At 43.7% G+C, this 27,116-nt stretch overlaps 2 protein-coding genes and 1 pseudogene across 2 annotated transcripts in view; 2 read left to right on the forward strand and 1 right to left on the reverse strand.

Moving 5' to 3' along the window:
• The window catches only part of PP2D1 (protein phosphatase 2C like domain containing 1), a 34,854-nt gene extending 22,015 nt beyond the window's left edge, over positions 1-12,839 (reverse strand). Inside the window, exons 1-2 of the mRNA XM_002716193.5 lie at positions 12,681-12,839; positions 7,484-8,547 (exon numbers count right to left, since the gene is read on the reverse strand). Coding sequence (XP_002716239.3) covers positions 7,484-8,547; positions 12,681-12,703 — 1,087 coding nt within the window. The 5' untranslated portion in view covers positions 12,704-12,839. The remainder of the gene's footprint in view (positions 1-7,483; positions 8,548-12,680) is intronic.
• Positions 1,276-2,972, forward strand: LOC138849398 (large ribosomal subunit protein eL37 pseudogene; annotated as a pseudogene).
• A 1,692-nt stretch (positions 12,840-14,531) lies between the features above and the next one.
• On the forward strand, positions 14,532-16,979 carry LOC100351677 (dolichyl-diphosphooligosaccharide--protein glycosyltransferase subunit STT3A-like). The gene is given in 3 exon segments (XM_051858851.2): positions 14,532-15,820; positions 15,823-16,490; positions 16,492-16,979. Coding segments are annotated over 3 exon segments (2,115 nt in total). The 5' UTR covers positions 14,532-14,613; the 3' UTR covers positions 16,732-16,979.
• The last annotated feature ends 10,137 nt before the right edge of the window (positions 16,980-27,116 follow it).

Raw genomic sequence — 27,116 nt, forward strand, 5'->3', positions numbered from 1 at the left:
TGGAACATTTATCAGAGTAAATCGTATGCCATATCCTAAAACAATCCCCACAAACTTAAAAGAACAGAAACCATGTCAAGTATCTTTTCTTAACATAATAAAACCAGAAAAAATAATGAAAACTTTGGAAACTACACACCTACATGAAAATTAAATGTATTCCTAACCAATCAAATGGATAAGAAATCAAGGAGGAGTTTTTAAAATTTGTTGAAATAAAAATTGAACTACAACACTCCAAAATGTATGGGATACAACAGTAGCAATACTAATAGAGAGGTTTATAGCATTCAATATCTGCATTACAAAAAAAAAAAAAACAACTTATCACTACACCTCAAGGAATTAGAAAAACAAGAATAAATCCGATCTAAAAGTTGTAGAAAGAAAGAAATAGGGGCTGGCACCATGGCCTAGTGTTGTAAAGCCTCCACCTGCTGTGCCAGCATCCCATATGGGTGCCGGTTCAAGTCCCAGCTGCTCCACTTCTGATACAGCTCTCTGTTATGGCCTAGGAAAGCAGTAGAAGATGGCCCAAGTCCTTGGGCCCCTGCACCCATGTGGGAGACCCGGAAGAAGCTCCTGGCTCCTGGTTTCAGATCGAGCACAGCTCCAGCCATTGTGGCCATTTGGGGAGTGAACTAGGGAATGGAAGACCTTCTGCTCTGTCTCCCTGTATATAATTGTCTCTCAAATAAATAAATAAATCTTATATATATATATACACACACACACACATAACAGACTCACAAAAAATAATAAGCAAGGAATAAAAGCACACTACTAATGACACACCCCGGTCAGGGTGCTGGATTCTGTCCCGGTTGCCCCTCTTCCAGGCCAGCTCTCTGTTGTGGCCCAGCAAGGCAGTGGAGGATGGCCCAAGTCCTTGGGCCCTGCACCCCATGGGAGACCAGGATATAAGCACCTGGCTCCTGCCATCGGATCAGCGCGGTGCACCAGCCACAGCTAGCCAGCCGCGGCGGCCATTGGAGGGTGAACCAACGGCAAAGGAAGACCTTTCTCTCTGTCTCTCTCTCTCACTGTCCACTCTGCCTGTCAAAAAAAAAAAATCCTAGAAAAAAAGATAAGCTTATTTTGGCACATAAAAAATGAAATTCATGCATACAAGCTTCCACAAAAAATAATGAAAATATGTGTTAAGAAAACACTATGGGCATCTCTTTCTCACTGTACACTCTGCTTGTCCAAAAACAAAAAAAACAAAAAAACAAAACACACTATGGGCTTTTTGGTCTCGGCTGCAGAAGCGAGATGACGAAGGAAACGTCATCATTTGGAAAGCATCACAAGACGCACACGCTGTGCCACCACTGCGGCTCCAAGGCCAACACCTTCTGAAGTCGACCTGTGGCAAATGTGGCTACCCTGCCAAGAGCAAGAGAAAGTATTACTGGAGTGCCAAGGCTAAAAGACGAACTACCACTGGGACTGGTCGGAGGAGGCACCTAAAAATTATATACCACAGATTCAGGCCTGGACTCCATGAAGGAACAACACCTAAACCCGAGAGGGCAGCTGGTGCAGCATCCAGTTCATCTGGAGAATTTCAACACTCAGTCAAGCAATAAATGCTCTGGTTTACAAAAAGATTTAAAATAATATTTAAAGTAACATCAAACAGAATAAAGCATTAGGTGGGCACTTGGCATAGTACTTGAGACTTTGCTTGGTATGCACACTTCCCTATCAGAGTGCTCTGCTGCTGGTTCTAACTTTCTGATAACACACACCCTGAGAAGCAGCAGGGTATTAGCTCAAATACTTGGGTCCCTGCCACCAACATGAGAGATGCGGACTGAGTTCCTGTCCCCACGCTTCAGCTTGGCCTAGCCCCAGCTGCTACAGTCATTTGGAGACTGAACCAATGGATGGGAGGTTCCCCTTGGCCTCTGTCTAACAACTAATAAGCTGATCTTAAATTTGTATGGAGGGACCGGCGCCGTGGTGCAGTAGATTAATCCTCTGCCTGCGGTGCTAGCATCCCATATGGGTGCTGGTTCCAGTCCCGGCTGCTCCTCATCCGATCCACCTCTCTGCTAATGCCTGGGAAACCAGCAGAAGATGATCTCAGTGCTTGGGCCTCTGCATCCATGTTGGAGACTCGGAAGAAGCTCCTGGCTCCTGGCTTTGGATCAGCTCATCTCCAAGAGCTATTAGGGGAGTGAACCAGCAGATGCAAGACCTCTTCCTCTCTGTCTCTCCCTCTCTCTGTAACTCTACCTCTCAAATAAATAAATAAAATCTTTAAAAAAGAAATTTTTTATGGAAAATAATGGACCTAGAATATGTAAAACAATCTTGAAAAAGTTTGAAGCTCAAACTTAAAAATTTCAAAGCTGGAGAATCCAATTGCTGGAGGCATCAAGGATAAGGTATAAGATTAGACTTACAGATCAATGGGACCGAATCAACATAGAGACCTTAGATATAAGACTTTACATTGATCAATTGACTTTTTAGTGAAAGCAACATCAATTCAATGGAAAAAAATCTTTTCAGCAAGTAGTCTTAGGACAACTTAATGTTCACATGCAAATTATTGAAGTTGGACCCCTATCTCGTAACTCAAAATGGATCATAAGCCTGAATGTGAAAGATAAAACTATAAAACTCCTGGAAGAAAACACAAATGTAAATTTTTCACCTTTCACTAAATGATGGTTTCTTATATTTAACACCTAATGTACTAGAATAACACCAGCAAAATTGATAAATTGGACCTCATGGAAATTAAAATCATTTTTGCTTCAAAGGACATCATTAAGAAAGTGAATAAACAATTTAAGGAATGGAAGGAAACATCGCCAATCATGTATCTGATAAAGAATTTGTATCTAGATTATAAAAAGAACTCCTACAGCACAATAATAAATAATAACCTGATCTTGAAAATAAACAAAAGATTTGAATAGCATAGCATTTCTCTAAGGAAGATAATCAAATGATTAATAAGCTCACGGAAAAGGCTCAACATCATTAGTCATCGGGGAAATGCAAATCAAAATCAGGGCCGGCGCCATGGCTCACTAGGCTAATCCTCCGCCTAGCGGCGCCGGTACACCGGGTTCTAGTCCCGGTCGGGTGCCGGATTCTGTCCCGGTTGCCCCTCTTCCAGGCCAGCCCTCTGCTGTGGCCAGGGAGTGCAGTGGAGGATGGCCCAGGTGCTTGGGCCCTGCACCCCATGGGAGACCAGGAAAAGCACCTGGCTCCTGGCTCCTGCCATCGGATCAGCGTGGTGCGCCGGCCGCGGCGGCCATTGGAGGGTGAACCAACGGCAAAGGAAGACCTTTCTCTCTGTCTCTCTCTCTCACTGTCCACTCTGCCTGTCAAAAAAAAAAAAAATCAAAATCAGAATAAGACAAAACTTCATACTAACTAAGAATGCTAGATCTAAAAGAGTAAGATGAGGAGAATATGGAAAAATAAGAACCCTCATCCACATTGTTGGGATAGCAAAATAGTACAGCCATTTTGGAAAGCATTTTGGTCCTCAAATAGTCCTACATGCTGTTACCTTATCTTATATGCTAAGAAAAATTTCAACTTTTCTCTCCGCCACCCTCCCCCGCCGATAGCATGTGTATGCGTGTTCATCTTATAATGATTAAATTATGTAAAAGACAAAAATACCAAAAGAATTATAAAATACAATATAAATGAGAAGTGCTAAGAACAAAAAATCAAGAATATCAGTTTGGGAGTACCTTTTTCCACAAACACAAATTCAATATTTATTCAGTAGCTTCATCATTATACTCATTCTTATGTTTCATCATAAAGTGAAGATTTTTTTTTTTAATTCCAGAGTTGTGACAACACTAGTCCCTCAGGAATTTCACACACTCACATACACACAAATTAATTTCTTTGCTATCAATGATCTTGCTTTATAAATACAAAACATGGGGCCAACGCTGTGGCACAGCAGGTTAACGCCCTGGCCTGAAGTGCCAGCATCCCATATGGGCACCAGTTCAAGACCCCACTGCTCCACTTCCTATCCAGCTCTCTGCTATGGCCTGGGAAAGCAGTAGAAGATGGCCCAAGTCCTTGGGCCCCTGCACCCATGTGGGAGACCCGGAAGAAGCTCCTGGCTCCTGGCTTTGGATTGGCGCAGCTCCAGCCATTGCAGCCAATTGGGGAGTGAACCAGCAGATGGAAGACCTCTCTCTCTGCCTCTCCTTTCTCTGTGTAACTCTGACTTTCAAATAAGTAAATGAATCTTTAAAAAAAAATACAAAATATGTTGTGATAAATTTGTGTGAAAATTCATTTTTTTTCAGTTGGCTGTAAGAAACCCATTTTAAATGCCTTGTTTTCAAGAACTCTTTTGTGTAATATAAATCATGACCTCAGCTCCTCCCTTTTGCAATATGCATTTTTTCCTGTATATGTCTTTCTATTAAGATATGGAATTCCTGCATGAAATCAGTTTGAAACAATTGTGTAAGCCTGAAAATTAAATCCAACCAAGTCATCTGGATATCAGAACTAACTACATGGTAACGAGTCTTGAAACAGTGAATCATGCTATACTAGACATTTAATGATGGCGTCCATTTCTCACTTAATTTTACAGTGATACTGACATCTAATGAAATTTTCTGGCTGGCGCTGCTGCTCACTAGGCTAATCCTCCGCCTAGCGGCGCTGGCACACCGGGTTCTAGTCCCAGTCGAGGCGCCGAATTCTGTCCCAGTTGCCCCTCTTCCAGGCCAGCTCTCTGCTGTGGCCCAGCAAGGCAGTGGAGGGTGGCCCAAGTGCTTGGGCCCTGTACCCCATGGGAGACCAGGAGAAGCACCTGGCTCCTGGCTTTGGATCAGCGCGGTGTGCCGGCTGCAGCACAGCAACCGCGGCGGCCATTGGAGGGTGAACCAATGGCAAAAGGAAGACCTTTCTCTCTGTCTCTCTCACTATCCACTCTGTCTGTCAGAAAAAAGAAATTTTCTAATAGGGGTCCCAATTCCAAGGCTATGGCTGAGGTCCCCTATTGGCCTGAAATCTGAAAACTATCAGTCTGTGAAGTGGGCTTTCTCTGAAGCCATGTAGAATCTCAGGGTAACAGACATCGCACTTGGCTTCTGGATGTTGCTTTATCTGAAAACTTCACATTTGGCTCAGACAGAAACTTTCAAGGACCTTGACATTCCAAACATATTTGTAAGTATCTGGTCCTCACAGAACCATCTCTGCTACAAAGTCCCACTCCCTGGGGCCCAGGCTCCTTACACTCTGGAAGGAATCCCCTCGAGAGGCTACTTAATATAGTGGCCTTGATTTCCAGTTCAATTCCCTCATATCTGAGAGCCTAAACAAACTATCTCACTTTTCCAAGTGTCCATGTTCTCATCGGAAACACTGAACTCACACTATGTAGATATCGTCAGATAAGAGAGTTGTTAGAAGACTGAGTGTGGAAATCCTACTTTAGTGTCTCCTGGAGCTCAGGATGACTTTGACAGAAACTTTTAACTTCTGAAATTTCCATTTCGGAAAGCTCCTAGGCTAAGACCTTAAGCACTGATTGTCAGTACAATTGCTTCGTGAAATAAATTTAAAATAACACAGCCGACATTTTAGAAAAAAAAATACATACCCATAAAACTGAAGCATGAATTATGTGTTACTCTCTCTGTGATGAAACTGAAACTACTTGTCCAGTGAGCATCAGAATGGTCTACTGCAAATGTATTTATTATTAGAATAACCAAACAGTTTGAGCAACTATATTAATCATCAAAAACTTCCCAGGGGCCAGCGTTATGGTGGAGCAGGTTAAGCCTCCACCTGTGACTCCGGCATTCCATATGGGCACAAGTCAGAGACCCAGCTCCTTCACTTCCAAACCAGCACCCTGCTAACGTGCCTGGGAAAACAGCAGAAGATGGCCCAAGTGCTTGTGTCCTTATACCCACGTAGGAGATCCGGAGGAAGCTCCAGACTCCTGGCGTTAGCCCGGCCAGCCCTGACTGTTGCAGCCATTCGGGAAGTGAATGAACAGACGGAAGGTGAATCTCTCTCTCTCTCTCTCTCTCTCTCTCTCTCTCTGTGTGTGTGTGTGTGTTTCTCTCTATATAACTCCCCCTTTAAAATAAATTTTAAAAATATTAAAAAAAAGAAACCTTTCCAGGGCTGGCACTGTGGTATAGTAGGTTAAGCTACCGCCTGTCGCACTGGCACCCCATAAATGTGCTAGTTCAAATTCCGGCTGCTCCACTTCCAATGCAGCTCCTTGCTAACAGCCTGGGAAAGCAGTGGAAGATGGCCCAAGTGCATGGGCCCCTGTACCCATGTGGGAGACCCAGAAGAAGCTCCTGGCTCCTGCCTCCTGCCTCCTGCCTCCTGGCTTCAGATCAGCGCAGTTCCAGCCATTTCGGCTATTTGGGGAGTGAACCAGTGAATGGAAGACCTTTCGCTCTGTCTCTCCCTCTCTCCATCTGTAACTCCATTTTCCTGAAAGGAAGTATGTGAAATGCAGTTCATATTGTTCAAGCCTAAGCATATGTAGTAGATTTACTTTCATCTTCATCAACAACTCATAGCTACTGTGTTTAGAAAATGCAAATTTTGATCACATTATATCTGTGCCTCTTCTGAAAAATAATTACAACTATTTTTGTGCCTATAATCTGCAGTTAAACTGTGGCTATTCATTGTTTCTTAAATTGTTCAATGAAATTTCTAGGCACTAGTAAATCACTAAATAATTCTGGAAGCAGGAAGGATTTGGGTCTAGAAACCAAAAATGGTGGCCGGCGCCGCGGCTCACTAGACTAATCCTCCGCCTAGCGGCGCCGGCACACCGGGTTCTAGTCCCAGTTGGGGCGCCGGATTCTGTCCCGGTTGCCCCTCTTCCAGGCCAGCTCTCTGCTGTGGCCAGGGAGTGCAGTGGAGGATGGCCCAGGTGCTTGGGCCCTGCACCCCATGGGAGACCAGGAGAAGCACCTGGCTCCTGGCTCCTGCCATCAGATCAGCGCGGTGCACCAGCCACGGTGGCCATTGGAGGGTAAACCAACGGCAAAAGGAAGACCTTTCTCTCTGTCTCTCTCTCTCACTGTCCACTCTGCCTGTCAAAAAAAAAAAAAAATCAAAAATGGTAAGGTAAGATGGACATTTGGCACTTCAGTTAAGAAACTATTTCAGACCTCCGTATCCCATATTAAAGGGCCTGGGTTTGAAGCCCAGCTCTGCTTCTGATTCCAGCTTCCTTACTAATGTGACAATAGGTAGTGGCTCCTGTCCTTGGGTTCCTGACACCCATATGGGAGACCAGAATTGGGTTTTCGTTTCCTGGCTTTGGCCTGGTCCAGGCTCAGCTGTTGTGGGCATTTGGGAAGTGACCAGTGGATTGAAGATCACTGTCTGTGTCTCTCTGTCCCTTTTTCTGTAACTCTTTCAAATAAAGTAAATTTAAAATTTTTATGCTAAATTGTTATATAGTGCGATTCAATGTACATACCAGTGTTTGCAATGTGTAGTACTCCAGAAACTATCTGTGGCGTTGTCGGAGAAGGGACTGTCAATCTATCAGTGTTACTGGCTGCTTTCCAATTTTTTTTAGCCTGAGGATTTTTAATGCTGCCCTCTAATATACAAGTAACTGCAGAACAGCCACTCCATCGAATCCTAGACACTTCTTGCCTTCCGAGCCGTAAAAGTCTGTCCATTCTCCAAAATGCTTTTGCAAAGGCTTTGTGTATGTTCTCATACTCATTCCTCAGCCCTCTTGTCCTTTTGTGTATGGAAGAGAAGAGATCTTCGATCGCTATGTATTCTTTTCTAAACACGGTATGAAAGGAATCGATCATTTGTTGCTGTTCGGGTGTCATTTGGTAGGAAGGATCAAATTTGGCAAGTTGATGGAGGAGTAAAACTGGGAGCTCTACTGATGCAAGGTCAACTGCTGCAGTTCCATAATAGCCATCAAACAAACCAAAAAAGCACACATTGGGTTTATTGCCAAAGTTATTCATTATGGTGTATTTATCATTCATGTCATGCCTCCATGTAGAATTCCCATCTTCACAAATAGCTACTCCTTTAATTAATAGATGACAGATTTTTTGAGAGATTGTGGAGCTCCTGTCAATGTTATCTAAAATCTTATAGTATCCTGGTATTTGTTTCTTCCTAAGTGCCTCAAAAGCATCATTAATTATCTGTAGGATTTTTTCATTGAATATAAAAGATGACATTACTTTAGAAATTATAAACTGTCTGTGACTAGCAACCATTGAGAGCTGTGGTGTTTTTCCACCCATCCATTGGAAACCCAACGTAGCCAAAGCTACATGCTGCTTTTTATGACCAAAAATACCAGGTATATCAATTTCCTGCTTGCATGTGGAACAGGGGAATGTGATCATGAGGTCATGGGCCTGCTGCTCCTCCTGGTCTTTAATTCTTTTCGAGAGTTTTGACTTTTTCTTTTTAGAAGACTTGTTGCTGATTGAAAGTGGAAGACACACATCTGAATCAAATATTGCTTTTTTTAAATTCCACTTCCTCTGTTTCCAAAACACTCTGCAAAGAGGGTAAAAGATATTTACATACCAGAAATAATACAGTAAGAGTGTCTACAAGCAAGCCTTTATAATTACAATTTGCTTTGACTCCTCAAAATTTTATATAGGTCCAGAAGTCAATATTCTGATCTAGATTTTCATAATCTGCCCACAAAGCACATAATGAGTACTCAACCAGTCAGAGAATGATGTGTATGATGTTGACTGGCCATCCAACAAATACTAAGAGAAGTAACCGTATTTTATCCCAGGTATACTAAGGTGTATGTTTGAGATCTAAGATGTATATTTCAAATGGGATCTGGCCTCGCTTCCTATTTTAAAGCCAATCTCCAAATTTCATCAATTTCATAAACAGTTCAGTCTCATCAACCATGTTGTCCAACACCTACATGAGTCAGTTTTTCATTATGACAACAGAATGCCTAAGGCAACTGATTTTATCGAGAGAAAAGTTTCATTTTGCTCACATTTTTGGAGGTTTAAGTCCAAGACTAGACCTTCCCATTGTCTTAACATCTAGTGGGGTTGGAGATGGAAATGGTGGAGGAAAGATTACGTGACAAGCCAGGGAGCAGAGCAAGGATCAGCCCCACTCAGGTTTCTAACAGTCCTCTAAAGAATTACCTTCTGAGAGCACACCATCAATGACCTATGGCCTCCCACTAGGCCTCACCTCCTAACCACTATAGTTGGATTAGGTTTCCATCCTCTTAGTGTCATTAAGTGATAATTTTGGTGTTTGGTCCTGAAGAGTTTGGGGCCAAAATCATATTCAAACTATGATAGTATTTAGTCATTTCTTCAATAACTACAACAGGCCAAGGTGTTAAGATGCACAGAATAAGATTTGCAAGCTACTCTTTGAGCTATGAGAGGAAAAGTTCACAGTGCCATCCAAGTCGTTAATAAAAGGAATTTAACCAATCAACTGGAGCCAAGGACAGACTCCCCTTGTAGTGCACAATCAGGAATCTAGTCCTTAATCTAGGTAGAGATGGTATCATGAGACCACAGACACTGACCTAGAAGACTCTGAGTTACCAGCATGGGGTCCACATCCAAGGGGATTATCAGTGGGGGGAAGGAGGGAGAGGACTCCTCAAAGAAAATGGACAGGCAAATATAGAAGGGAAGAAACTAGGTCCTAACAAAGCTTTTAAGCTCTTTTCACCAAAACACATATATATCAAATATCTAAAAAAAAATTTTTAAGATTTATTTATTTACTTGAAAGTCAGAGCTACAAAGAGAGAGAAGGAGAGGCAGAAAGAGAGAGAGAGAGAGAGAGAGAGAGAGAGAGAAAGGTCTTCCATCTGCCGGTTCACTCCCCAACTGGACACAACAGCAGGAGCTGCACCGATCCGAAACCAGGAGCCAAGAGCTTCTTCTGGGTCCCCCACATGGGTGCAGGAGCCCAAGCACTTGGGACATCTTCTACTGCTTTCCCAGGCCATAGCAGAGAGCTGGATCGGAAGTGGAGCAGCGGGGTCTTGAACTGGTGCCCATATGGGATGCTGGCACTTCAGGCCAGGGCGTTAACCTGCTGTGCCACAGCGTTGGCCCCCACATGGGTGCAGGAGCCCAAGCACTTGGGACATCTTCTACTGCTTTCCCAGGCCATAGCAGAGAGCTGGATTGGAAGAGGAGCAGCCAGGACTAGAACCGGCACCCATATGGGATGCCAGCGCTGCAGGAGGAGGATTAACCTACTGTGCCACAATGCCAGCCCCTAAAAATTGTTTTTAAAAATTTTATTTTTTTGTGTATTTGTTTGAGAAATAGAGTTACAGACAGAGAGAGGAGAGGCAGAGAGAAGTCTTCCATTTTCTGATTCACTCCCCAAATGGCTGCAATGGCCAGAGATACGCCAATCTAAAGCCAAGAGCCAGGAGCCAGGAGCGTCTTCCAGGTTGCCCACATGGGTTCAGGGGCCCTAGTACTTAGACCATCTTCTACTGCTTTCCCAGGCCATAGCAGAGAGCTGGATTGGAAGAGGAGCAGCCAGGACTCCAATTGGTGCCCATATGAAATGCTGGCTCCTTAGGCAGCAGCTTTACCTGTTATGCCACTGTGCTGGCCCCCCCAAAATTTTTAAAGATATTTATTTTCATTCCATTTGAAAATTGGAGGGGCCGGTGCTATGGTGTAGTAGTTTAAGCCTCTGCCTGCCGCTCCAGCATCGCACATGGGGACCTATTCAAGTCTGGCTGCTCCTCTTCTGATCCAGCTCCCTCCTTATGGCCTGGGAAAAGCAGCAGAGGATGGCCCAATTGCTTGGACCCCTGTACCCACATGGGAAACATGGAAGACGCTCCTGGCTCTTGGCTTCAGATAGGCCCAGTTCCAAACATTGCAGCTATTTGGGAAGTGAACCAGTGAATGGAAGACCTCTCTCTCTGTCTCTCCCTCTCTCTACCTCTCTAATAAATAATCTTTAAAAAGAAAAAAAAGCCAACTGAAAGTTGACTGAAAATCTGAGACAGAGCCCATTAAATCTTAGATAAAATATGTGCAAATTTTATTTTAAAATTTTTTTTAAAAAGCTGGAAAGATGAGAGAAGGAAAGAGCATAACATAGAGATCTTCCATCCATTGACCTACTGCTAAAATGGCAATAGCCAGGGCTAGGCCAAGCCAAAGCCAAGATCTTGAAACTCAATTCAGGTCTCCCATGTGGGTGACAGGGACCCAAGTACTTGAGCCATCATCACCAAGTGATGTGTTAACCTATGTGCCAAGCACCTACCTCTCAAACATTTTATTTACTATTTTTGGTAATATTCATAAAAGAATATAGTTTTTATGAGCTTTGATGGGCTCTTGGGACAGGGCATAAAGTACCATACTGCCATAATTTGATCTGGAGTCAATCACTTTTGCTGAACTTCATCTTTTATATGAAGTTAGAGGAAAGTCATAGTACAGCTCTCAAACATAGAGCCACTCTTAGAATGTCATGCATCATCTTTCATATGCTGATTCAGCCATAATACAGGTTGAATATATCTTATCTAAAATGCTTCAACAGTGGAGGATGGTCCAATTCCTTGGGCCCCTGCACCTGCATGGGAGACCCAGAAGAATCTGCTGGCTCCTGGCTTCGGATCAGCACAGCTTCGGCCGTTGTGGCCAGTTGGGGAGTGAACCAGCGAATGAAAGACCTCTTTCTTTCTCTCTCTCTTTCTCTCTTTCTCTCTGCCTCTCTTTCTCTCTGTGTGTAACTCTTTCAAATAAATAATAAATAAATCTTTAAAAATTTTTAAAAATTAAAAATAAATTACAACATAAAATGAAATGCTTGGAATCAGAAATGTATCAGATTTCATATATTTTTCAGATTATGAAATATTTTCAAATATGAGATACCTTGGGAATAGGATCCAACTCTGTGAAGTGTATTAATGTTTTATACACTTAATAATACACATAGACTAAATGTGATTTTATGCAAAACCTTCAGTAAGTTTATGCTCCAAACAAGGTTTCATGATGTGGAATTTCCCATTTGTGGCATCATGTTGGTGTTCAAAACATTTTGGCTTAGGAACATTTCAGATTTTTTTATGCAGAATATTCAATTTATAATAAATTATATTTAAATGCAGCAGAATAAGAGCATAGAGAAGGAAGTATTCCTTTGTACAATGTACCGCAATATATCACTCCTCAGTGTACACAGTCTAACAGAAGGCCAAGATTTCACATGATTACTAAGAAACTAGAGGAAAACGAATACTGTCAGGCCAGGCATTGAGGCCCAACATAAACCACTGCTTGTGGTGTTCACATTCCACATCTGAGTTCCAGTTCAAGCCCCAGCTGCTCTACTTCTCATCCAACTCCCTGCTAATGTGCCCAGGAAAGCAGCAAAAGATGGCCTAAGTACTCCCGTCCCTGCCACCCACGTGAGAGAACAGGGTGGAGTTCCCAGCCTCCTGGCTTCTGCCTGGCCCAGCCGTGGCTATTACAGGCATTTAGGGAGTAAATCAGCAAATGGAAGCTGAATTACTTCCTTGGTTACTATGTCACTTTGCCTTCGGAATAAATCAATATACCTTTAAAAAAAAAAAGTACTATCAGTTATTTATTGACTACATCTGTTATCCAACTAATGTCCAGACACTGTACCTTAGAGCACTGTTCATTTCCATGATGACTTGGAGTTGCTAAGCTGTGTTTGCCCTTGCTTTACCCTTCCCCAGCTCTGTCCCGCCAGGCGGTGGTGGTGGTGGTGGTGGTGGTGGTGGTGGTGGCAGGAACCCCCTGCCTGGATGGCTCACCTCCCTGTGGGGAATGTACACGCATCACTTGGAACCTCTGTCACAGTTCACCTTAAGATTCAGAACACTGTGAAGCAATAAAGTCAAAGGTAATGAAAACAGACTAACACTCTAGAATATCCTTCTACCATCAGCTTGGTTAGGCTGCAAGCTATGTTCCCCAGAATCTCTTTTCCTGTGTGGCGCCACAGTAGAGTTGGCCTAAAAGGAACTTGGGTAGGATTTTGGGGTGACATTACATCTGGAGCTGTCATCATTCCACGAGTTTACTTACAAAAGCAGAAGTGTCTAGCAGGTTTCAGCTTGCCGTTGCCACCTTCATTCTGCCTTCAGCTTGTCCCCCCAGTACAGGCCTTGCTGACCAGCAGCAGCCCCAGGCCTACCACCGCTGCCTACCTGAGGACCCACAGAAGCAAATACTCCTCGACACTTCTCCATCGTCCTCCTGTTAATAGTCCCACCTCTGTAGCTGAAGTCCCTGGCTTTGAGACTGAGATTTTCCTAATCCTACATTTCTTTTTCTCAGAATCAATTGCCCACCTTCTCCCACAAACTTCTTAACATTTAGTTCCTTTAATAAACTTATTCCATAAAGCCTTCCATAAATTTATTCCATAAAGGTATGGCTTTGCAGATTGAGCCCTCTAATACAGATACCATCTCTGTCCTGTACTCCCCTTCAGAATATATGCAGGGGCCAGCGCTGTGGCATAGAGGATAAAGCCGCCACCACAGTGCCAGCATCACATATGCGTGTCAGTTCGAGTCCTGGCTGCTCCACTTCCGATTCAGCTCTCTGCTATGGACTGGGAATGCAGTAGAAGATGGCTCAATTCCTTGGGCGCCTGCACCCACATGGGAGACCCAGAAGAAGCTCCTGGCTCCTGCCTTCAGATCAGCGCAGCTCCAGCTGTTGCGGCCAACTGGGGAGTGAACCAGTGGTGGAAGACTCTCTCTCTCTTTCTCTGCCTCTCCTTTCTCTGTGTAACTCTGACTTTCAAATAAATAAATAAATATTTTTAAAAAACAGAATATATTCAGTTATGGGGCTGGCATTTTGACACACTAAGCAAAGCCAGTGCCTTTGATGCCGACATTCCATATGGGCACTGGTTCAAGTCCTCACTGCTCCACTTCTGATCCAGCTCCCTGCTAATGAACCAGGGAAAGCAGAGGACGGCCCAAGTGTGTGGGCCCCTGCCACCCACCCACACAGAAGAGGGAATTCCAGGCTCCTGGCTTCAGCCTGGCCCAGCCCTGGCCATTGCTGCCATTTGAGGAGTGACCTAGCAGATGGAAGATCTCTCTCTCTCTTTCTCTCTCTCTCTCTCTCTCTACCATTCTGCCTTTCAAATAAATAATCTTAAAAAAAAAAGGAATATGCAATTATCACCAACACCTGTCAGATCTCTTTTCAATATCTTACTCATCCACTTGTTTCCAGACTCACTGCTGTCACAATTCCAAGAAACTGAAATACCTACCAGAATGCTGCACCACCTCCTAACTGCTCTGCCATTCCCAGTTTGGTTGCCTCTCAGTGAATTCCCCTTAGAACAGCTGTAAGTGATCCCCTGCTCAAGACCCTGGCCTGCCCTGTTCTTATTATAAGCTCCTTAATGGACTTGACAAAGCTATGCCCCTCATTTATTTTTTTTTAAAGATTTATTTTATTTATTTGAAAGCGTTACAGGAACGGATGGCAGAAAAGAGCTGAGCGGATTGCTGAGAACTGCTGGGCAGCTGTTTGAGTGTCGTCTGTGGCCACCATTGATGTCAAGATGACTAAGCTTGGATTTTTGCGGTTGTCCTATGAGAAGCAGGACACACTTCTGAAGCTTCTCATTCTGCCAATGGCTGCTGTGTTATCTTTCTCCACTCGTCTCTTTGCTGTCCTGAGATTTGAAAGTGTTATCCATGAATTTGATCCGTACTTTAATTATCGGACTACCCGGTTCCTGGCCGAGGAGGGGTTTTATAAATTCCATAACTGGTTTGATGACCGGGCCTGGTACCCTTTGGGACGAATCATAGGAGGAACAATATACCCAGGCTTAATGATTACCTCTGCTGCAATCTACCATGTGCTGCACTTTTTCCACATCACCATTGACATTCGGAATGTCTGTGTGTTCCTGGCCCCTCTCTTCTCCTCCTTCACTACCATCGTCACGTACCACCTTACCAAAGAGCTCAAGGATGCAGGGGCTGGGCTGCTTGCTGCTGCCATGATAGCTGTTGTCCCTGGATATATCTCCTGATCTGTGGTTGGCTCCTATGATAATGAAGGGATTGCCATTTTTTGTATGCTGCTTACCTACTACATGTGGATCAAGGCAGTAAAGACTGGTTCTATCTATTGGGCAGCCAAGTGTGCCCTTGCTTATTTCTATATGGTCTCTTCATGGGGGGGTTATGTGTTCCTGATCAACTTGATCCCGCTCCACGTCCTGGTGCTGATGCTCACAGGCCGTTTCTCCCATCGAATCTACGTGGCTTACTGTACCGTCTACTGCCTGGGTACCATACTTTCCAAGCAGATCTCCTTTGTGGGTTTCCAGCCTGTCCTTTCGTCGGAGCACATGGCAGCCTTTGGGGTCTTTGGCCTCTGCCAGATACATGCCTTTGTGGATTACCTGCGCAGCAAGTTGAACCCACAGCAATTTGAAGTTCTTTTCCGCAGTGTCATCCCCTTGGTGGGCTTTGTCCTTCTCACAATGGGAGCTCTCCTCATGCTGACAGGAAAAATATCTCCCTGGACGGGCCGTTTCTACTCACTGCTGGATCCTTCTTATGCTAAGAACAACATCCCCATCATTGCATCTGTATCTGAGCATCAGCCCACAACCTGGTCCTCCTACTATTTTGACTTGCAGCTCCTCGTCTTCATGTTTCCAGTTGGCCTCTATTACTGCTTTAGCAACCTGTCTGATGCCCGGATTTTTATCATCATGTATGGTGTGACCAGCATGTACTTTTCAGCTGTGATGTGCGTCTGATGTTGGTGTTGGCGCCTGTTATGTGCATTCTTTCTGGCATTGGAGTTTCCCAGGTGCTATCCACATATATGAAGAATCTGGACATAAGTCGTCCAGACAAGAAGAGCAAGAAGCAACAGGATTCTACATACCCTATTAAGAATGAAGTGGCAAGTGGGATGATATTGGTCATGGCCTTCTTTCTCATTACCTACACCTTTCATTCAACCTGGGTGACCAGTGAGGCCTACTCTTCTCCCTCCATTGTGCTGTCTGCCCGGGGTGGGGATGGCAGTAGGATCATTTTTGATGACTTCCGAGAAGCGTATTATTGGCTTCGTCACAATACTCCAGAGGATGCAAAAGTCATGTCATGGTGGGATTACGGCTACCAGATTACAGCTATGGCAAATCGGACAATTTTAGTGGACAACAACACATGGAATAATACCCATATTTCTCGAGTAGGGCAGGCAATGGCATCCACAGAAGAAAAAGCCTATGAAATCATGAGGGAGCTTGATGTCAGCTATGTGTTGGTCATTTTTGGAGGCCTCACTGGGTATTCCTCTGATGATATCAACAAATTTCTTTGGATGGTTCGGATTGGAGGCAGCACAGACACAGGCAAACATATCAAGGAGAATGACTATTATACTCCAACTGGGGAATTCCGTGTGGGACCGTGAGGGTTCTCCAGTGCTGCTCAACTGTCTCATGTACAAGATGTGTTACTACCGCTTTGGACAGGTCTACACAGAAGCTAAGCGTCCACCAGGCTTTGACCGTGTCCGAAATGCTGAGATTGGGAATAAAGACTTTGAGCTTGATGTGCTGGAGGAGGCATATACCACAGAACACTGGCTGGTCAGGATATACAAGGTAAAGGACCTGGATAATCGAGGCTTGTCAAGGACATAAATGTCACATCCAGCTCAAATATTCTTCGCACTGAGAGCGTCATGTTTAGGACGTTGAAGATTTTTTTTAAATATGCAGTTTATAAGAACAGAGCCGGATGGGATTAGAATTGTCTGAACGTTTTGCCCTGGGCAGTATGGGCTTGGGCCAAATTAAATAATTTTTATAATTCTGAGCAGGTTACCAAATGAAATGTCATGGCTTTACTTTGATCAATTAAAGGGGGGAATTTAAAAAAAAAAAAAAAAGAGAAAGAGTTACAGAGTGAGGTAGAGACTGCTGGTTCACTCCCCAGATGGCCGCAACAGCCGGAGCTGTACCGATCCAAAGCCATGATCCAGGAGCTTCTTCCAGGACTCCCACATGGGTACAGGGACCCAAGGACTTGGGCCATCTTCTACTGCTTTCCCAGGCCATAGCAGAGAGTTGGATCAGAAGAGGAGCAGCTGGGACTTGAACCAGCACCCATATGAGATGCTGGCACTTCAGGCCAGGGCTTTTTTTTTTTTTTTTTTTAATTTAATGAACATAAATTTCCAAAGTACAGCTTATGGATTACAATAGCTCCCCCCCCCATACCTTCCCTCCCACCCATAACACTCCCCTCTCCCACTCCCTCTCCTCTTCCATTCACATCAAGATTAATTTTCAATTCTCTTTATATACAGAAGATCAATTTAGCATATATTAAGTAAAGATTTCAACAGTTTGCACCCACACAGAAACACAAAGTGTAAAATACTATTTGAGTACTAGTTATAGCATTAATTAAACACCTAAGAGTAACTGTGTATTAATTACAGAGTTCAACCAATAGTTTTAAGTAGAACATAAAAAATACTAAAAGGGTAAAGTATTAAGTTCTTTTTTATTTTTTATTTTTATTTTTTTGTTTGTTATATAGGTTTTTTTTATTTAATAAATGTGAATTTACAAAGTGCAACTTTTGTATTGTCGTGGCTTCCCCCCAACAACCTCCCTCCCTCCTGTGGCCCTCCCCTCTCCCACCCCTCTCCCATCCCGTCCTTCATCGAGTTTCATTTTCAATTACCTTCATATACTGAAGATCAACTTAGTATATACTAAGCAAGGATTTCAACAGGCTGCACTCACACAACCGTACAAGGTATAGGGTATTGTTCGACTAGCAGTGTTGTTTTTAAGTTTCATAGTAGAACACATTAAGGACAGAGATCCTACATGGGGAGCATGTACCCAGTGACTCCCGTTGTTGATTTAACAATTTCAGGCCAGGGCTTTACCCCTCTGCACTGCACTGCTGGCCCCTGTGCCCCTCATTTGGATTCTACTAACTTCTCAAGCCTCATCTGTCATTGCTGTCCTTTTATCCTATGCCAATATTGCATAGAGTCAGTAGACAAACCTTTGCCAGTTTGGTAGGAAATGGTATTTGTCTATTTTTCATTTGAATGTCTTCTTATTTATTGCTTCTTTAGTCTTTGGTCTCTACATATTCATTTCTAGTAGTTGCATCAACCCCATGCCACTGCAGATGTGGGAAGGAGTTGAGGCATCTCCTTGAAGCAAGTGCTGAGACTTCTGTAGGCTGGGGTAGAGTTAGGCTCGTCACATGGAGCTCTGGCGTTCATATCTTACCTCCACATGTGGCCCTCAACCAGATGATTAGAGTAGAAATCCTCTTACAAAAGTGGACTAATGCCGGCGCCGCAGCTCAATAGGCTAATCCTCCGCCTAGTGGCGCTGGTACACCAGGTTCTAGTCCCGGTCGGGGCACCGGATTCTTTCCCGGTTGCCCCTCTTCCAGGCCAGCTCTCTGCTGTGGCCCGGGAAGGCAGTGGAGGATGGCCCAGGTCCTTGGGTCCTGCACCCACATGGGAGACCAGGAGAAGCACCTGGCTCCTGGCTTCGGATCAGCGTGGTGCGCTGGCCGCAGTGCACCAGCCGCAGCGGCCATTGGAGGGTGAACCAATGGCAAAAGGAAGACCTTTCTCTCTGTCTCTCTCTCTTACTGTCCACTCTGCCTGTCCAAAAAAAAAAAAAAAAGTGGACTAATTACGTAACTAATACGGAATTTTATTAGGAAGGCAAATGTAGAGAAAACAGTCCTGAAATGCCATGGCCAAAGCCAGGAGTTTGGAACTCCATCTGGGTCTCTCATATGGGTTGAAGGGACCAAACTACTAAGCCATCACCTGCTGCCTCTCAGGATAAGCATTTGTGGGAAACTAGACTGGAACCCATCAAGATTAATCTAGTTATATTATTTAGTAACCTGACATTCCACAACTACCTTTGCATACATACAAAGGGACTTCAAAAAATTTATGGAAAATAGAGTTGAAAGCTAAACTTATTTTGTTGAAAAAAGTTGGAAACCCTTCTATAAAGGATCATCCAAAATTCATGAAAGTGTTTATTATGAAAATACTATGTATGAATTTCAAAGTTTTTTTGCACCAAAATAAGCTAACATTGGGGTAGGCATTTGGTACAACAGTTAGGAACCTGCTTGGGATGCCTACATCCCATGTCAGAGTTCCTAGATTCAGGTCTCAGCTCTGCTTCTGATTCCAGCTTCTTACTTATGTACAAACCGAGATGCAGTAGGAGATGGTTCACGTATTTTGGTTCCTGCTGCCCATGTGAAAGAACCAGTTTGATCCTTGTTCTTGACTTTGGTTTGACCCAGGCCCAGCTATTGTAGACAACTGGGCAGTGAATCAGCAGTTAGAAGATCTCTCTCTCTGCTTTTCAAAATGAATAAAAATAAACATCTTTTCATTCCATTCGCAACAAAATTTTTGAAGTACCCTAATAAATCCATTTTCTCTTCTAATCTACTTTCATCAATTTTTTTTTTGAGATTTATTTATTTGGGCAGAGTTACAGAGAGAGAGGAAGTCTCACACACACACACACACACACACACACACACACACAGCCAGATCTTCCATCCATTGGTTCATTCCTCAAATGGCCACAACAGCCGGCACTGGTCCAAGCCATTGTCAGGAGCCTGGAACTCCATATGGGTTTTCCACATGGGTGACAGAAGCACAAATCCTTGGGGTGTCTTCCACTGTTTTCCCAGGCACATTAGTGGAAAGCTGGATCAGAAGCAGAGCAGCGGGCCGGCGCCGCGGCTCAATAGGCTAATCCTCCACCTAGCGGTGCCGGCACACCGGGTTCTAGTCCCAGTCGGGGCGCCGGATTCTGTCCCAGTTCCCCCTCTTCCAGTCCAGCTCTCTGCTGTGGCCAGGGAAGGCAGTGGAGGATGGCCCAAGTGCTTGGGCCCTGCACCTGCATGGGAGACCAGGAGAAGCACCTGGCTCCTGGCTTTGGATCAGCGCAGTGTGCCGGCCGTAGTGCGCCAGCCGTGGTGGCCATTGGAGGGTGAACCAACGGCAAAAGGAAGACCTTTCTCTCTGTCTCTGTCTCTCTCTCACTATCCACTCTGCCTGTCAAAAAAAAAAAAAAAAAAAAGAAAAAGAAAAAGAAAAAAAAGAAGAAGAAGAAGAAGCAGAGCAGCCAGAGTTCAAACCAGCACTCTGATACAAGATCAATCCCCACCAGTCTATTTCTTTCTGCCCACTCTCGGCCCATCGTGTGCCTACTCTAGCCTCACCTCCAGAGCTCTCTATCACTTCTGCCTATATACTCATGTAGGTACAAAAAGGCATACAGACATTTACATACTTACATACATACACACACATGTTTGAAAAGCAATGTGAGGGTGGGCATTCAGGCTAGTAATTAAGACATCAGTTAAGATGCCCATATCCCACATCAGAATGTCATGGTTCTATGCTCATCTCTGGCTCCTGACTCTAATGCTACTGCAGACCCTGGGAGAGATGCTGATAGTTCAAGTAATTGGATCCCTGCCACCCATAAAGGAGATATATATTGGGGGCTGGCACTGGCATGGTGGGTAGAGCTACTGCCTACAGTGCTGACATCCCATATGGACTCTGGTTCGAGTCCTAGCTACTCCACTTCTGATTCAGCTCTCTGCTATGGCCTGGGAAAGCAGTAGAAGATGGCCCAAGTCCTTGGGCCCCTGCACCCACGTGGGAGACCCGGAAGAAGCTCTGGACCGGCACAGCTCTGGCTGCTGCAGCCCATTGAGGAGTGACCCAGTGGATGGAAGACCTCTCTTTCTCTCTGGGTAACTCTGACTTCCAAATAAATAAATAAATCTTTAAAAAAAAAGAAAATATAAAGCAAAAATAAAAAGCCCATCAGCTATTATGAGATAATTTAATAAAGAATGGACAGTTTTTGAGGAAAACGACATATGAAGTAAACTATAAACTACCAAGACCATAAACGAAAATATGAATAAAAACAAAGATTCATCTTGTTCTTGAAGCTGAAAGCTTAATATTGCATTGATGTCACCACAAAAGGCAGGAAAACAAACCCAGCACAGGGAGAAGATACTCACAGCACATCTAATGACAGTCTTCAAATCCACAGTAAGTAAAAATAGAAATAACTCAGATCAATAATGCAAAGCCAAATCTTCCCTTCTTCCCAAAGGCAGAGAAGACTTGAGAGGCATTCACAAGACAAAATGCAGTTAATTAATAAATATATGAAAATTACCATGTCTCAGTAATAACCAGGAATATGCAAATTTAAATCTTGATGAGGGACTCTTGGACACCCAGCCTAATGGCATGATGCATTGGAGTCTGATCATCCCAGTGTGGGTGAGGATAGGAAGCCATGAGAGAACTATTAGACGTCACACTACTGATGCCAGAAATATTGGTACAATCATTTCAGAAAACAACATTTTGCCATCTTCTAAACTGAAGATGCAACTGTCCCAAGGGCCTGGAAACTATGGCTCATGGGCAAATCTGTCCCACCACCTACTTATGTACAGTCTGCAAACCAAGAAAAAGTTTTCCTTTTTTAAGTGATGGAAACAAATCAAAAGTTTAATATCCTGTGACGTGACTATTACACAAAATTGACTTATCAGAGTTCGTAAAATTTTGTTGGAACACAGAAAGCATGTTCATTCATGTACCACAGAATAAGCATATAGCTGCTTTAGGACAATCAGCAGAATTGAATAGTTGCAACATTGATAATTTGACCCAAAGAACTTAAAGTATTTACTATCTCAACTTTTTCTGACATATCCTATGCCTTAGAAAGCCCTTTTTGAGTTATTTATCCTACAGAAACTATTCTACTCAGGACACATGGATCAGAGTGGTTATGTTACTGTAACAGATAGTCATGGAAAACCTTAAATAATTCAAATATCTATCAGCAAGAGTACATTAGTTATCTACTGTGCATGGTAAACCATTACAGACTTGGGAGCTTAGAAACACATATATTTATTATCTCACAGTCTCTACAGGTCAGGAGATAGTCACGGTTTAGATGGATCCTCTACAAGGCTTTAATTACGTGTTGGTCAGGGTTGAGTTCTCATCTGGAGGCTCATGTTGGGAGGATACACTTCCAAGTTCACTCAGGTTGGCAGTTGAATTCATTTCCTTGCATTTGTATGACAGAACCATGGCTTTTGACTAGCTGGTTACTGACTGAAGGTCATCTTCAGTGTTTAAAGTCTACCCTTAGTTCTTTGCCATATAGGTTAAAAAAATTTTTTTAAATAAATTCATTTTGGGGCCAGCGCTGTGGTATAGCAGGTAAAGCCACCACCTGCGGTGCCAGCATCCCATATGGGCGCCGGTTCAAGACCTGGCTGCTCCTCTTCCAATCCAGCTCTCTGCTATGGCCTGGGAAAGCAGTAGAAGATGGCCCAAGTCCTTGGGCCCCTGCACCCATGTGGGAGACCCGGAAGAAGCTCCTGGCTCCTGGCTTCAGATCAGCACAGCTCCTGCCATTGCAGCCAATTGGAGAGTAAACCAGTGGATGAAGACCTCTCTCTCCCTCTGCCTCTCCTTCTCTCTCTGTGTACCTCTTTCAGATAAATGAATAAATAACTCTTAAAAAAAAAAAAAAAGAAATCCAGGCATACCGATGTGGGACACAGATGTCTTAACCAGTGTCTTAACTGCTAGGCTAAACACCTGCCCCTGGTTTAAAAAAAATTAAAAATAAATAAATAAAAATAAATTCATTTTGAGGGGACCAGCATTGTAGCATAGTAGGTAAAGTCCCTGACTGCAATTCCTGCATCCCAAATGGGTGTTGGTTAATGTCCCAGCTGCTCCACTTCCCATGTAGCTCCTTGCTAACGGCCTGGGGAAAGCAGTGGAGATGGCTCAAATGTTTGGGCTCCTGCACCCACATGGAAGACCTGGAAGAATCTCCTGGCTCCTGGCTCCTGGCTTCAGCCTGACCCAGCCCTGGCCATTGTGGCCATCTGGTAGTGAACCAGCAAGTGGAAGATCTCTCTCTCTCTCTGTCTCTCCCCCAATTCTGTGTAAGTCTGACTTTCAAATAGATAAATAAATATTTTTTAAAAGAAGTTTATTTTGCTGTACAAAGATAAAGGGACACTAATTTGATGATAACAATGGAATATGCTCCCTTGAGAATCCCTGAAAACCTATTACTGTGGTCAGATAAGCAGAAAGTATTTCTGTATGCACTTCAATATACAGATTTTTCCATGAATTCTTTGAAGTACCCTTGATGTAGGATAAATAGGCAAGCAGTTAGTTAGGTCTGTGGAGTCAGATACCACAAGCCACTGCAGATCCCCCCTCCAATCTGTCAATCAAAATGTCTGCCTTCCCATAATGCACCTGTTTTATCTAGCACCTGCGCAGAGGATATAAAAGGAGTGAAAGATGGGAGAGCCACCTCTTTCCACGGTGGACCTCACTTGAAAGCATTGCCCCCATCCTTTCAGAATTTGACTTTTTGGCAAGCGAACAGAGTATTCCCATGCGCTAGGCTTTCTATTCCTGGACAGAACTTTCCTCTTGCAGGTACCACTGTGGTTTCCCTTTTTCCCTTAGGTGGTGGGCAACACTTTGGCCTACTCATGTTGTATAATTCTCTGTGCAAGGCGGCCCACACTCACACATGAATGTATGCTTATTCCTTCACTGCTGTTTAAACTGTCACTGTCCTTGTTTGTACACAATACCACTCTCTGCTTATCCTGTCTGCAGGAGACAAGAGCCTGGATGAAAAGCTAATCAATTCATTGCTCATATCACCCTGATATTATGTACCAGACACTGCTTTTAGCACTGGGAAATCTATCATGAAGAACACAAATTTCATCCTGCAAGATGCCTGCGTGACTCATGGAAGAAAAAACTGGAAAACTGAACTTTGCTAAAATTAAAAACCTTTGCTCTACAAAAGACACTATCAAGATAATGAAAAGTCAAGCCTCAGATGAGAAGAAAATATTTGCAAAACACGAATCTGGTAGACTGGTATTCAAAATATAGAACTCTTAAAACACAGTTTTAAAAACCCTAAACAACTTGAGTTTAAAAGGGATTTATAATCTGAATAAACACTTGACCAAAGGTATATCAATGGCAACTAAGCATATGAAAGATGCTAACAACATTTCATTCAAGAATTGCAAACTAAAACAATGAGACAACCACTACATATATTTTTTGTTGTTGTTATTAAATATTTGTTTTAATTATTTGAAAGACAGAGTTCAAGAGAGAGGGAGAAAGAGAGAGAGAGGTCTTCCATCCACTGGTTCATTCCCCAGATGGCTACAATGGCCAGAGCTGAGCTGATCGAAACCAGGAGCCAGGAACTTCTTCCAGGTCTCCCACGCAGGTGCAGGGGCCCAAGGACTTGGGCCATCTTCCACTGCTTTCCCAGGCCATAGCAGAGAGCTGGCTCAGAAGTGGAGCAGCTGGCACCCATATGGGATGCCAGCACCACAGGCAGAGGCTCAGCCTACTATGCCACAGAGCTGGACCCCACCACTAAATATCCAAAACACCTTCAACATCAAATGCTGGTGAGAACATGGAACACAGGGAACTCCCATTCATTCTGGTGGGAATGTACAACAGAACAGCCACTTTGGAAGAAAGCTTGGCTGTTTCTTACAAAACTAAACATAATCCAACCATTGTATCCAGTAATTGCACTCCTTGCTATTTACCTAATGAGTTGAAAACATGTTCTCACAAAAACCTGCCCAAGATGAGGCTGCCACTGTGGCATAGCAGGTTAAGTTGCTGTCTGTGGTGCCGGCATCCCAGTTGGGTTCTGGTTTGAGTCCTGGATGCTTCACTTCCAATCCAGCTCCCTGCTAAAGCACCTAGCAAAGCAGGAGAGGGTGGCCCAAGTGCTTGGGCCTCTACACCCATGTGGGAGATCCAGAGAAGCTCCTAGCTCCTGGCTTTGGCCTGGCCCAGCCCCAACCACTATGGCCATTGGGTAGTGAACCAGTGGTTGGAAGTTCTCTCTCTCTCTCTCTCTGTCTTCCTCTCTCTCTGTAACTTAGCTTTTCAAATAAATAAATATATCTTAAAGAAATATCTGCACAAGAATATTCCCAGTAGCTTATTCATAATTGTCAAAACTTGAAGGCACCTAAGATGCTTTTCTGTATGTATATGGATAAATAATATGGCTAGACATGCAATATTATTCAAAGATATATACCTGTAGTATTATTCAATGATGAGAAGAAATGAGTTATAAAGCTACAAAAAGATGTGAGGGAATATTAAATACATATCAGTAAGTGAAAGAAGCCAATCTAAAAAGGCCACATATGTATGATTCCAAGTATATGACATTCTGAAAAAGAGAATCCTGTGGAGTCAGTAAAATGATCAGTGGCTTCCAGCAGTCCAGGGAAGGAGGATGAATAGGTGGAGCAGACGTAATTTTTAGGGCAGTGAAATTATTCTATATGACGCTGTAAAAGTAGATACTTGCTGGGGGGAATGCAAAATGATGCAGTCCCGTTAGAATTCTGTTTGGCAGCTGTGCTACAATGCTGGTGTCCCAGAAAAGAGTCAGGAAATTTGAACTATGGACTTTATTTAATAACAGTGAAAGATCAGGAGCCAGGGTCATGGCAGAGCAGGTAAAGCCACCACCTGCAACACTGGCATCCCATCTGGCCATCAGTTCAAGTCCCAGCTGCTGTACTTCCAATCCAGCTCCCTGCTAACGGCCTGGGGAAATCGGCAGAAGATGACCCAAAAGCTGCTGGAGCCCCTGCACTCACGTGGAAGACCTGGATGAAAACCCTTGCTCCTGACTTTGGCCTGGCCCAGCCCTGGCTGTTGTGGACATATGGGGAATGACCCAGTATATGGAACGAGGAGCTTCTTCCAGGTCTCCCACATGGGTGCAGGGGCCCAAACACTTGGACCATTTTCTACTGCTTTCCCAGGCCATAGCAGAGAGCTGGATCAGAAGTGGAGCAGTCATGACATGAACTGATTCCCATATAGGATGCGGGCATTGCAGATGGAGGATTAACTCACTACTCCACAGCACCGGCCCCTAAATAAACCTTAAAAAAATATACTGAATCAGTAGTGGCTCATCAAATATACCAAATGTACCGCAGGAATAAAAGATGTTAATAATAGAATATTGTGGTGGAGAGAGGGCATAAAAGAATGTATGGGAAATCTCTACTTTCTGTTCAATTTTTCTGTAAACCTAAAACTGCTGAAAAGTAAAGTTAATTAAATAAATGTGTGTGTGTGTGTGTGTGTCTGTACACAGAAATATTCTGGGAAAATATCTTTCTGGAAGTACATCCAATAATTTATTTTGCTAATTCATGCAAAAAGTTCTTCAAAAAGTTAAAGGCTGGCATTTTGGTACAGCAGGTTAAGCCCCCAGCTTGCAACACCAGTATTCCATAGCTTTAAAAAAACGGAAGTTCATGGGTGGAAAATGCATATTATGAAAAAAAAAAACTATGCATGAATTAAAAAATGTTTTTCCACCAAAATAAATTTTTTAAAAACTTATTTATGGCATGGTGGTACAGTGAGTTAAAACCCTGGCCTGCAGTGCCTGCATCCCATATAGGCACCAGTTCAGGTCCCAGCTGCTCCACTTCTGATCCAGCTCCCTGGTGGTGTGCCTGGGAAGGCAGTGGAAAATGGCCCAAGTTCTTGGGCCCCTGCACACCTACATGGGGGACCTGGAAGAAGCTCTTGGCTCCTGGCTTCAGATCGGCCCAGCTCCGGCCATTGCTGCCATTGGGGGATTGAACCAGAAGATGGAGGACCTCTATCTCTCTGTCCCTACCTCTCTCTTAACTCTTTCAAATAAATAAATAAATCTTTTTAAAAAACTTATTTGAGGTGGCTTTGTGGCAAAACGGGTTAAGCTCCTACCTGCAATGTTGGCATTCCATATGGGCGTTGGTTGGAGTCCCGGTTGCTCCACTTCCAATCCAGTTCCCTACTAATGCAAAAGAATATGGCCCAAATGCC

Source organism: Oryctolagus cuniculus, chromosome 4 (genome assembly GCF_964237555.1).
Source record: "Oryctolagus cuniculus chromosome 4, mOryCun1.1, whole genome shotgun sequence".
In the NCBI taxonomy this organism is placed as follows: Eukaryota; Metazoa; Chordata; class Mammalia; order Lagomorpha; family Leporidae; genus Oryctolagus; species Oryctolagus cuniculus.